This window comes from Alosa sapidissima, chromosome 5, assembly GCF_018492685.1.
Source record: "Alosa sapidissima isolate fAloSap1 chromosome 5, fAloSap1.pri, whole genome shotgun sequence".
Taxonomy (NCBI): Eukaryota; Metazoa; Chordata; class Actinopteri; order Clupeiformes; family Clupeidae; genus Alosa; species Alosa sapidissima.
Window position 1 is genome coordinate 20599994 of NC_055961.1, and position 13612 is coordinate 20613605.

Consider the following 13612-nt stretch of genomic DNA (forward strand, 5'->3'; position numbering starts at 1 on the left):
CATGTACGGGAGTGTTTCTGCTCTCTTGCATTTTTCTAGTCTCATTCCAAGTGCCAGTCATCAAATTTCATCAATTAGGCTTTCAAATCTCTCCGCATTCCTTCAGGCATCTTCATAATCTACACTGTTCACAACCTGCATACCCCAAAAGCAGCAGGATTGAACCAAGACCAGATTAGAACCAGATCAGGTGGGAGCACCGTACCAGACCAGGAGCCACAGGCAGTTCTGCGCTTACCCGAGATCGATACCCGAGGTCTGCTCAGTTCTCTTGTCTGTTAAGAGATACATGGTCCTGGAATTACCCTAGAGGAACTCTATAGCAGCTGCTTCCTAGCAGTGGGAATGTACACACCAATCTCCCAGTGGAAAAAAAAGTAAAAAATAAATAAAGTAAAAAAAAAGTTCCTTGAGTTTCTGCATTCGGAAAAAAAGCACCATATACTCCTCCTCCTCCTCCTGTCTCTGTGGCCATGCAGGCAGGTGATGGCTCGTCAGTGACTGGAGGAGGGAGGGTGGTGGTTGTGTGTGTGTGTGTGTGTGTGACACGGGAGAGCCTTGAGTGGACTGAGGCTGCTGACACAGAGCTCCTGGAGTGGTATCGGCGCTCAGGTTCCAAGTAAACAGACATGGGGTCATGGACCGCCTCACCGCAAAGTGACAGCTGTTGCATCAGCATAGACTGTGTTTACATGCACTTAATTATCCAGGTTATGAGGCTTATCCCGGTTTTCATCATTCAGGATATGGTGTTTACATGAACACAGAGAAACGTGGTTATTAATATCCCTGTAGACATGATGAATACTAGTATCCCGGTTACCAACAACAAAGGTCTATTAGCACAGTCGCACAGCACGTTTGCATGAGAAACCGGGATAAGGTTGCATACAGAATCATGGCTTCTTTCGGAGTACTCCACCTAGCATAACCGGGTTACTGAAACTTGGAATAAGAGCTTATCTGCGGTTCTGAAATCGGGATATACAAATACAAATACAAAACTGGGATACTATTAAAATCCCGATTCTAACCAGGATACTGAAGTGCATGTAAACAAAGTCATAGTCTCTTGGCCCAGCGTCTACACTATAAGAACTAGCACCTCACTAATGAGATTTCCACATGCTGATATGTCAAGCATGAGTGCCGTTCAGTAGTAGCCTATGACCTCATGGTTATAAACAGGATCAAACAGCTATGTACTGTATGTAGACGGGCATTAGGAAGAGTCATCCGACTAACTGTTCATTAGATCTCGGGCTGAAAGCTTCATTTGTTTTTCTACCCACCCAGATGTGGAACATATAGTAGCTCTGTGGCTGTTAGGCTTTATGGGTAATGTATTCCTAAGAGGAGAGGCCCTCACAAACTCACATCAATTTGGCAGACACCATTATACAAAATGGTATATATATAAAGTCTTGTACTATATGTACATTCACACAGTAGAGCTCTATTGAGTGTGGAGCATAAGAGCATTATGAGCATTTGAACATTGCTGTGCCCATGCCAGAGGGACACTGTACTTTTATCAACACAATCACACAAGTAAAGCAGATCAGTAGAAAGTAATGAGATGAGAGACCATTAGGGAACACTAGGGTTATTCGACTATACCTCTGTAGCCACTGGACCTTGTCCACGCAGTAGGCTACTGCACCTACCTGCCCAGTGAATGAAGACTGTTCCACCTAATCCAGCCAGTCGAACAGAAAAAAGGCCTTGGTGCAGCACAGCAGCATACTCATAAAAGAGTATCCATATGCTGCCATTTTCTTACAGGGAATGTGACAATGACAGTGTAAATGATATGATGATATTACATGTCTTGGCTATTGGGTTTCCAAGGTTATGCATACTTCTGCCAGTGTCTGTGGTCTAGCCTACATTATGCCACAAAATTGACCAGTCAAATAGGCCAACTGAGATACTAAAGGTGCTTGAATGAAGTGGCAAGATGTCTTTGGGTGTTGTAATCCTGTTAACATATTCCATTGACTACTGACCTGAAGCAAATATTGCATTCTTTACAGATTACTGTATTATTATGACCGCCGCGCAGCGAAGCGGCGGTCATATAGGTTTAGTCAGATTTTTCTTTTTTCTTTTTCGCATGTCCAAATTTCCCGGGACACTGAAAGACCAGGGTACACGAAACTTGGTGGGCATGTAACCCCACATGGATAGCATGGAACCATAGTTTTTCGTTTTGATCTGTAGCCCCCCCGCTGGACTGGACCCCCGAAAGGAGGGTAGGGCAGACACAGTTTTCTGTGAATATCTCGAGAACCGTAGGGTTTAGCAGGACCATTTTTTTTTGTATGTTGATCTCAAAGGGCCATGTCAACCCATTCCATAACCACTCATTTCATGTATAGCGCCACCTAGTTAAACACAAAAACGTATAAAAATGAGGTGTTGTAATCGCAGGTATCTGTGACCTAACATAGTCAAAACTGCACCAAATTGGAAGTGTAGGATCATTATGACACCCTCTGAATGCACGCCAAGTTTCGTGGAATTCCGTTCATGGGGGGCCACACAATAAATTAATTTATGTTACTATACACCAACTACAGTAGCCTGTAGGTGACCGGAGACAGTTTTCTGTGAATATCTCGAGAACCGTAGGGCCTAGGAGGTCCACCTTTTTTTTGTATGTTGGTCTTAAGGGGGCATGTCAACCTATCCCATTACCACTTATTTCATGTATAGCGCCACCTAGTTAAAAATTAAAAAGCAAAACATTAGGTGTTTTCATCACAATATCTCTGGCTGACATGGTCAAAACTGCACGAAATTGAAAGTGTAGGATCATTATGACACCCTCCGAATGCATGCCAAGTTTCGTGGGCTTTCGTTCATGGGGGGCCTTACAATAAAATAATTTATGTGTACATTTAGTGACCGTACACCAACAAGGATTCCTGGGACACTGAAAGACCGGGGTACACGAAACTTGGTGGGCATGTAACCCCACATGGATAGCATGGAACCATCGTTTTTCGTTTTGATCTGTAGCCCCTCTGCTGGACTGGACCCCCCGAAAGGAGGGTAGGGCAGACACAATTTTCTGTGAATATCTTGAGAACTGTAGGGCCTAGGATGACTAATTTTTTGCGTATGTTTGCCTCCAGGGGTCATGTAAACCCATTCCATATGCACACACATAAACAAATACACACGCACACACATTACATTCACAGTAATCCTACGTATGACACATACTCACACAGTAGACATATTCGCATGCATGCACATGCACACACACAGGCACATAAACAGGCAAACACACAAGCACATGCACGCACACACACCCACCCACCCAACCACACACATATAAACATAAACATGTACACGCACACATGCACACAATTCAAGAATTTCTCAGAATTATGAACAGGCAAGGGGTGGGGTTGTATAAAATGTATTTTACACGTGAAATCTATGAACTAATCATGTTTTGGTACTTGTTGTCTAGCAGATACCAGTGAGAATTCAGCGTGACTTATTTTTGTGGAAAACATGTGCTGGACTGGGCGGCGGTCATATTTTGTACCGCTCTGCGGTACATCTAGTTGCATTAAAGCGTAACTTTCGCCAAAATGCATCCTAGGGTGTTTTTGTGAATGCACCCGAGTAAAACTTTCGTTTAAAAGCCTAATTACGTCCGAAGCGCCACTTTTAAGCTTGTCCGTGTTTTTGGGTCAAATGGCCTTTTGAATGGGAATAGAAAACCTTTCTTTTAGTGAACTGTGTACACCAAAAAAGTTCATGTGTAGAGTCACTGATGATACTTCAATCAAGGTTTCATGTTGTGTCGAGCCTTCTTAGTGTTTTAACGCGATCTTGTATCAAAATAGTATGCCCCTACGATTCCCATTCAAAAGGCCATTTGATCCAAAAACGACAACATGGTCAAGCTTAATAGTGACCTGCATAGCCTTGTGTCGGCTGAAGAATCAATGACAACCATTTAGACACTTTGTTCAATTGTTGTAATATCATCATATCACCTACAGTATGTTTCCCTTGTCATAGCTCCCGTCTGTTACTTCCTAAAATAACAGACCACTGCCAGCTTCTCTTTAATGTCATACTACCCTAAGGCCTTGTTTCCATTCAACTGGTTATTGGGTTGTAGGCAGATAGGCCTAAAGGTGCAGCACAGCAGAAGTCCTGTTCAATATGTCTAACAATTTTGCCTATATGCCTAACTTACATGGCCTATTAATATAACTCAATGCATGTCTGCATTGTACAAAAGTCCAGCATGCATCACGTTCAGCCATATCTGCTCAGCCCTGCATGAAGTTGAATGAGCTTAATCCTCAGTGCTTCCACAGAGCTTTTGGGTACTGTAGTCCTGTAAGCAAAGCACTATGGGGCCTGTAGTCCAGTGAGCAGCAGCCTCTGGTGGGTGGGGGTGGGGGGGCTCAGCTATGGGACTTGGCAGCACTCCCACCTTCACTCTGCTCCTCTGGGTTTACAAAAGTCTGCCTCTCCTTATAAGGTCGCCCTCTCCGTCCTGAGGCCCTGCTTGGCAGCATTACTGGTCTGGGTACAGACCAGAACCGGCACGTTCCCCACACCACAACCTCTCCTCCAGTACAAGCACCCAGCACTGGTATCATAGAGACCTGCAAACCCAAACACGGCCACTCAACGCCCATGGGCCAGCCCCACAAGCACAGCTGAGGCTAAAGGCCACAAGCGCTCATCTGAGCTATGAAAATATCTGCTAAGGAACGACCCCAAATGAGGCATGACTGGCTGCAGTAAACTGTAATAAGAGTTATTAAATGAGATGACTCCATAACAATCTGACCAAGATGCAGCAGGAGAGGGAACATCACATGTTAGTCATTTGATGATGACATGCCAGCAATCACTGTACAATAGACTCTTAGTTTCTTTGGGACACACACACACACACAAATATTTAGACACACATATTTAAATACACATACTTAAACACACACACACACACACAAATATTTAGACACACATATTCAAACACAGACACACTCAAACACACCCACATCACTGATGGAATAAAAATGATGTATATGGCTAATACTTTGCTTACCCTTGCGCGGTATCTCATCTTTCTCTTCCTCTTCCTCCTCCTGTTCCTCCTCCTCTTTTGACTATCTCTGTGTTCCTGTACTCCTCACGCTGTTTCTGCGAGTTCTTCGTTACCGTTGGCAGGTGTGCGTACCGATTACTCTACGCCCGTGTCACGCCGAAGCGTGTGTGAGCCTGTACGTTGAGTTCACGCAGGAGCCAATCTCACGCTGATCTCCGGTACTCCTCAAACGACCTGTCTTTCCCCTCTGTCACTTACTCATGCCACTTCCTCTCCTTCTTCCAGCTTCTTTCTGCTTCTCTCTTCTCTCTCTCTCTCTGTTTACCTTTCCTCCACACACTCTATCTCCCCCAATCTCCCTCTCTCCTGCTTTTAGAGCATGTTCAGGGTCTTCCACCGACCACCAGTCCCTCTCATGCACGGGGCTTGTCCTGCAAGGGCAGCGGACAGAGAATGACTCCCAGGCATTGAGCTACAGCAGTGTCACACTGACTGATTCACACCTCTTTCTCTGTCCCACCATGACACAGGTTAAATAAACACTTCCTCTCTCTCGCTGGCTCGCTCGATTCGCTGGTTTTTTCACCCCCCTCAGCCACACGTCAAGCACGATCGCTGCTCCTTCTGACTGACTAACACATTTCCAAAACTCTCTCTCTCTCTGTCTCTCTCTCCTGGATTACAACACTACAACACGAGCAGCCATTTCACACACACATTACACAGCTGGACCGATTTGCCTCTTAAAACAGAGCAAAGAGGAGGGAAAAAAGGAAAAGAGCAGAAGGGCAGAAAGAATGACAGTAAATATGCTGGCACAGACCCATTAAAGAGGGAGTTTGCAGAGAAACAAGAGTTTAAAAAAAGAAAAAAAAAAGAAAAAAAAGTGGAAAAATCTCTGACCAAACTGTCTGGGACTGCAAACATCTAATCGCTATGAGACTCTAAAAAAATACAAACAAAACTCACATGACTAAAAGCTACAGGCATTCTTTCTTTTTCTCCCTCCCTTTTACTCCCCCTCTCCGTCTCCCTCTCCTTCTCTGTCTCTCTTCCTCCCTTCCTGGCTTTCCCTCTCACAAGCTGGGACAGATTTCTTTTTAAATGAAAGCCATGGAGCTGTCAAGTGGGTAAGATGAATATCATCTCTCTCTCTCTCTCTCTCTCTCTCTCTCTCCCTCTCACACACACAAACACAAACACACACACACACACACACATACACACACACACACACACAAACACACACACTTTCTCTTTCAAACACCCAAAAAGGCACACATTCTCACATTCATACACATTTTTCTGCTGTGTATGTGTGAAACACAGAGCTGTTGGCATGGAGAGAAGGTGAAATGTGGGAATGTGTTTGTGTGGGTTGCTGTTGCAGGGACACCCCATTACATCAGTGTTCTGCAAGTCTGAGAAACCACAACGTCACCCTGGCCCCCATTAAAGGAACACGCCCACTTTTTCAGAAATTAGCTTGTTTGCCGTCTACCACAGGCCTGGGTTATTCCAGTTAGCCTATAGCTCCCTTTCAGCTATATGCTAGTTATAGGCTAACTGGAATAACCCACCTCCAGTGAATTATGCTAAGCTAGGCTAATGGTGTCAGACTGGGTTATTGAACCCACAGAGGAGAGAAGAGATGGGTATGTATCTTTTCATCTAACTCTGGGGTAGACAGCAAATAAGCTAACTTTCCAAAAGGTTGGCTTGTTCCCTGAACATTTGTCGCTCCCCCACCTTTGAACAATATTCTCTTTCTCTCTCTCCACTCCTCCTTCCTCACTGGGGAAAAGTGACTAATGTGTTCCCAATGCAGTGGCCAGACTTCATTCTAAAACCATTTCTAACGCCATGTCCAGATATGTAACTTCTCTCTCTCTCTCTCTCTCTCTCTCTCTCTCTCTCTCTTTCTCACTCAATCCCTTTCTCTCTCTCTCCCTCAACAGTAGACAATCCTCTTCCTCTCTTTCTTTGACATTTTCGCTGGACACGCCTCATTCACTTAAACCTCTTTCTTAGATAAATGAAGAATCAGAGTTGAACATGCTTTTTTTCCCAAGCCACTGATGTGTTTTTTTCCCCACATAAATAGTGTAGAAAGGTCTGTTGCAGTCTGTTGTTTACCTAGTGATGTGTGTTTGTGTATTTGGTTCTTCTCTACTGTGGTGTAGCCCATACATAGTTGGGATAGGGTTACAGTATATGAGCCTTTTTAGGAGCCATTGATCCATGTAATGATTCAGTGGAGGGTTTTTTTCTCTCCCTCTCTGAATCCCCCTTGCTCTCTTCTTCCACAGTGGACAATGCTCTTCCTCCCTTTCTTTTACTTTTTCGTTGACACGCCTTATCTCCCTAAAGCTTCTCCCTTCTGGTAGGCCACACGCATCCCCTCCCCTCCCCATCCCCTCCCCACTCCAACACATCTGGATTCTGCAATCCCCCACTGACTCATTTATGAAAATTCCAAATTCCAAACAACAAGCAACAGCAGCAAAAACACAGGCAGCACAACACGCAGTAAACAAGACCTTCTCAAGCACTTTTAATCTGCACCCCACTAGAAAACCACCACCCACAACAGAAATAGTAATGGGGAAAATATGGCAGTGTCTGCCATCTTCTCAGTGTTGTCAGTTTATAGGGCATGACGCAATGCATAACATGGCATTATGCTCTCTCGTCTATACCCTCCAGGGCATATTCAGATTCATACATTGGTCATTTCCAAAGAGACACATTATAATTTTGGATTCATATCTTTAGCTTCACCTTTAATTTTGGATGTCTAATATCCTGGATGTCATTTTGGACGTCTAATATTCTGGTTGTCATTCTAGATGTCTAACATCCTGGATGTTATTTTGTGGAATACAGCATATGCATGGGCAAGAATATGGCATAGACACAAAGGATTAAGTCATGAAAGATTAATCAGTTGACGACACAGACACTACATTGTGATGAGTGACAGTATAACCTGGGTCACTGTTCGTACAGCCTTGGACACACACACACACAAACGTCTGCACATGCCTGCACACACAAACGTCTGCACATGCCTGCACACACACACCCACCCATTGAAAGACTAACCTCGAGACTGAGTAAGAGTGTGTATCGGGTATAACCTTTGGCAATGTAGCAAAAGCTCATTTTCCCTGACTCATGCCAGAAAAGGTATCTACATCATATATCTCTACCTCAGTCAGGCTCTCACTTACTCACACTCTCTAGCCTATACCTTACCAGTGCTCACTAACACACAGCATCACACAGCAATTCAAACAGTATACTGTCTACAAACATCTCTATTACTCAATAATAATATGCAGTGTGTGTCTGTAATTAAAAACAAGAGCAGGCTAGTGAACAGACCTAGTGATGTCTGCACACACACACACACACACACACATACATGTACAGTATAGCTTACTATCAAAATATCTGATTCCAACAGATACCACCAGTTTGACAGCAGCATGTTGGTCCAATAAACTGTGTGGAAGCTGGACTGGGAGGAAGTCCTATTAAGTCTGACATTTAAGCTACTCAGATTCATGCACAAACAGCTGGCATGCAGATGTACCCTGCATCATGCAAAGATCACCACCACACTGGCACACAGTTCACACAACACACTGACAGGCCTCATCCCTAAGGGAATTGTAAAAGGTCTTGATCTCACATTATACGACTTCTTTTAGAATTACCACTCACCTACAATAAGTCGAAGTGAGTGTATTCAGATTATGAACCAATTAATTACATTTTTAATAATTTCATCAGTGGACACTTTACACCCAAGACCTTGGTCCAAATACATGTGTTCACACCCACCCTTTCTACCATGAGTAGCCCTGAGTACAATGTACTATGGCATATAGTTCACTAGGGCTGTTGATTAATCGATTATGCCTAGTTGTTTGATCGACAAAATATATCAATTAAATAATGATAGCGTTCCCAAAGCCCACAATTATGTCCTCAATTGCCTTGTTTTGTCCACTCACCAGCAAAGATATTTAGTTTACTGTAAAATAAGAGTAAGTACAGAGAATTTTAAGGGTTTTTTTCCCTTAAAGGAGAATTCCGGTGTGATATTGACCTAAAGTGTATTGAAACATGATACCGAGTGTGAACGTATGTCTCATAGCCCATCTCGACTTGTCCCCTGCACTCCAAAATCTGGCCCTAGTTAGCCGATGCTACCAACAGCTTTTTCAGTAGTGGTGCTTCGGCATCGGGCTAGCCATGCAAATAAATCACTGTTTTACACCCATTTACGAGGCTCAATGTATCTCCACACTTCATTGGTAGACTTCCGAGGGCCCTGACATTTAAAACGAGACATTGAGAACTTTGAAAAAGCACTGGTAGTTTACTTACAAGACGATTTATACAGACAGTATCTTCACGAAGTTTAACGTTTGCAGCCATCTTGAATTTAGTCACGATAAGTCGAGCAACGAGTAAGAATGAACAGGTATGATAAGGGATCAGATTCCAAAAATAATTCAGTGGAAATGCATGGATTCCAGTTGCTGCTACTGAAGAAACTGGAATCCATGCATTTCCACTGAATTATTTTTGGAATCTGATCCCTTATCATACCTGTTCATTCTTACTCGTTGCTCGACTTATCGTGACTAAATTCAAGATGGCTGCAAACGCTAAACTTCGTGAAGATACTGTCTGTATAAATCGTCTTGTAAGTAAACTACCAGTGCTTTTTCAAAGTTCTCAATGTCTCGTTTTAAATGTCAGGGCCCTCGGAAGTCTACCAATGAAGTGTGGAGATACATTGAGCCTCGTAAATGGGTGTAAAACAGTGATTTATTTGCATGGCTAGCCCGATGCCGAAGCACCACTATTGAAAAGGCTGTTGGTAGCATCGGCTAACTAGCGCCAGATTTTGGAGTGCAGGGGACAAGCCGAGATGGGCTATGAGACATACGTTCACACTCGGTATCATGTTTCAATACACTTTAGGTCAATATCACACCGGAATTCTCCTTTAACAAATGACAGAAACTGATTAACCAATCACCAAAATAGTTGGCAAATAATTTACCGTAATAGTAGTAGAATAATCGATCAATTGTTGCTGGCTTACTATTCACTACTCCTTACCCGTCAATTCCATCCTACTGCTATAGTGAGCAAATGTTGTGGTGCCAGCCAAATTAATTTGCTCTTTAGAACATCTTAATTTTTTTCTGGGAAAGATACTTAAAACAAGTGAACTGCAGTTACATGATCACCGCCTGCATGTGTGGTCTTTTTGTCAGACACAGAGACAAGGGAGGCTACCTTGTCAAGCTCAACAGATAGGCCTACTACATAAGATCAGAGTAAGTCTTCCATTCTGAATGTGAAAGTATTTATAGCATTCTAATTCATAGGTGTCTGGTCTGGGTTTCATTGTAATCCGGCAATGGACAAAAAAACAAATCTAAATAAATTGGGATGTTGAGAGCAGGTGACAAAGATGCAAGGATGACACCAGGATGACAAATTATCGGTTTGGATTAAGGTCTTGGGTTATCTCTGCAAGACAAAATGTAGGCCTAAACACCGTGTGTGTGTGTGTGTGTGTTGGGGGGGGGGGGGGGGTGGGTGGGGTAGGGCTACCATACCTACCATGTCAGTCTCCATGTTGCTGGATGTAGGATGTTTGAAACAAATGGAGACTCATATTAAATGGCTCATGTGGTTGGACCACAAGTCAGCTGCACAGAGTTTCAAATGTGTTGAAAACCTACACAGTCAAAGGGACCAATATCCAGAGAGGTGTCGTTCCCTTAAACTTAAACAGTTACAGTTACATGTTTTAAATTATATTAATTTAATTACTCAAAAGTCCACAATTCAACGTCCAAGTCAATTATTTTGCCAAAGAAAAGTGGGTCAACCACATGAATCTCACATGAAACACATAACAGTTCACTTATGCCACACCCTATCCAAATATCCATGGGGGGGGGTATCCACCAAAAAACATCAACCTGTCAACATGTAGAAATTCCACTAGGAATTTAGGACTGAGACCTATCACATTGTTGGTATCTGACAGTTACAATTCTAAATGAAAAGATTCCTTAAAGCTGCCAATTTAGCCAAAGGTTCACTGAACAGGGAAAATTACTTAGTTTCATCCATTTCTCATGAGTTAGTCTTTCTATGAAAAGCAAGGAAAAACAATGCTTCTACTCACAATGATGATGTAGCCCACTGTAACCCTCTCTGTGTCAGCTCTTTTAAAGTTTATTATCGGACAAAGGCCCAGAAATCGATTGATAAAAACATCTCTAACTAAATATTCACAATATACTAATTCAATTCAACTATCTCTCAGCCTATGTCATGATCTGTAGGACTGGATGCAGGGTCAAATGTCAAACTACTGTTCTCCAACAGAAGTATAGAGCACTGAGCATCCCTCAATATCCATAAAACAATGACTTCATTAATATTAACATATCAACATATTAACATATTTCCTTTCCGTTTTAACTGCATCATCCTATTTTCACATCGGTCGAGCTAACGACGGAAGATGTTAGGTCTAGCTGAATTCCTCTGCAGGAGTGAAAGCAGCTCCCCTAGTAATTAAAGTAAACAACCCCGGAAAGCATGGTCCTTCTAACTGCTTAACAGGAGTAGAAATGCAACCTGCATAATCGGTTAGGTCTCTTCCCTCCTGCAACAACTGGTAATTAGAAACGATCTAACGGACCGTGAACGGCTGCACTATCTGATGTGGCAAGTAACCGAACACTTAATACAAATGGCTTTTGTTTTGCTTGTAACCAATTAACGCTGAAATGTGATGCTTCCTGCATCCAAAGCCTTTGCTGCAAAATGCACCACGGTAACGGATGAACTTATTATGACACCACAAGGCTAATAAGTATATTTGTCGAATAAATTAGGATGTTACAGCTTACTTGTCAGACCTAGCTAAGGCTGCATTTACATTCAAAAAAACCAAACCAATAGGCTTATGAATCGGATACACACTTACCTGTATGTGAGCAGTTAGAGGGTTGTACTTTGTAGTCTCTTGCTTTGTAGCCGTTTGATTAATATACCTGGTAGCTTATCTGGTCCCCTCTGCGTATAGCCTGTTCCACAACTGTGTGGTGTGGGCATTCCAGGCGTCACATTTCACGACGAGTCGCCTCGTATGACCTCCCGTTCCTTTGTGAAATAAAATAGTTTATTCCAATCAAGTATTGAAGTGCAGGTGTATTTTTAAAAAATTATACTTTGCGTGAGGGTTTTGGTTCCAGGCTATATATCAGCAATATCCTACTTACAGACTGTCAATATAGGACAAGCCTTCAAGAAATAGCCCAAAGAATGATTGTTTACAGTCCTCTCGCAGTCGCGCTCCTACTGATCTAGTCAGAAGCCCCGCGCCTGTCAGTGGATTTCAAGTTGTAGCCCACTGTGACATCACAGCTGTAGATTCATTATCTCTAAAGTTCTGAGTTCTTGCCATGAATGTGTAGATGCCTGTCATAATGCACTATCACTAATCACTATGGCAGTTTGTAGTGTTACAATGCTAAATGTTATGTTATATGCTAAATTACACCATAAGCAGACGACAGCGTTTAAACTAGGCTACTCTTGTCAACAAGTGAAAGCGTCGCCCTCCTGAGGAAATTTGGAGAAACTCTGGAAGCGTCATTTGTAAGTCATTTGTATGCAGTGCCGCCGCTACCGCCACGCGCATCACGCGTATGCGTATGGCACCTAAAAATCCTGCTCGCTGGCCAACTGCTTTTCCACCAGCACGGGGATCTTGGCCTTCCGCTCTGAGGCCCAGGGCAGGTAAATCTCTTCAAAAGCCATGTCTTTGGTTTGAAAGACGTTCTTCACACCTTTGGATGACAGCATGATAAAAATGACAGCAATAAGAACGTATTACAGTTCATGAATGATCTGATGCGAGAGGTAACTGAAGTAAGGTCTAGTTTCACCACTTTCCATTGATGAATCAGAGCACACAGCCATGACAAAGATTGTGTTTGTGACTACATATATACATGTATGTGTCTGTGAGACATATTTAGATCCTTCCTTCAGACGCAGATACTGAGTATCAATTATGGGCACACAGATATTCATATACTTGACAATATATTATGAGATTATGAGGATTCATATGAGACTCCAATTATGAGAATATAATTTGAAATCACTGCTGTACAAGGAGGTATGTATATTATATACATTATGTATGTTTCCATTATTTACATATTCATGTTGTACTGATTTGCATCTAATGTAAATGAGTTTTCCAGATTTAAAATTGGATTGAATGACAGAATTGCTGTGTATCCCTGCTTCCCAGGGTGACTAGAGAGGGTGTACAGGAGTGCATGCTTTCACACCTTTCTGTCTCTGGTCACGTCATGGATAGATTTTAAACACTAATTTAATGTAGGCCTATATTATGGTTTTGTCAGTATAGCAATTAGCAAATAAAACTTCTCGTGG

General features: G+C 42.7%; 1 protein-coding gene across 4 annotated transcripts in view; it reads right to left on the minus strand.

Moving 5' to 3' along the window:
- LOC121708785 (unconventional myosin-Ic-like) overlaps window positions 1-12582 on the minus strand; it is a 43383-nt gene extending 30801 nt beyond the window's left edge. The window contains exons 1-3 of one of the 4 annotated variants that reach the window (XM_042091673.1): window positions 12424-12582; window positions 12129-12304; window positions 5093-5523 (exon numbers count right to left, since the gene is read on the minus strand). In XM_042091673.1, coding sequence (XP_041947607.1) covers window positions 5093-5110 — 18 coding nt within the window. In that variant the 5' untranslated portion in view covers window positions 5111-5523; window positions 12129-12304; window positions 12424-12582. Of the gene's footprint in view, window positions 1-5092; window positions 6171-10744; window positions 10775-12128; window positions 12305-12423 lie in introns of those variants that run through there. The other 3 variants (XM_042091677.1, XM_042091676.1, XM_042091674.1) reach the window with 3 other exon arrangements.
- Window positions 12583-13612: the final 1030 nt, after the last annotated feature.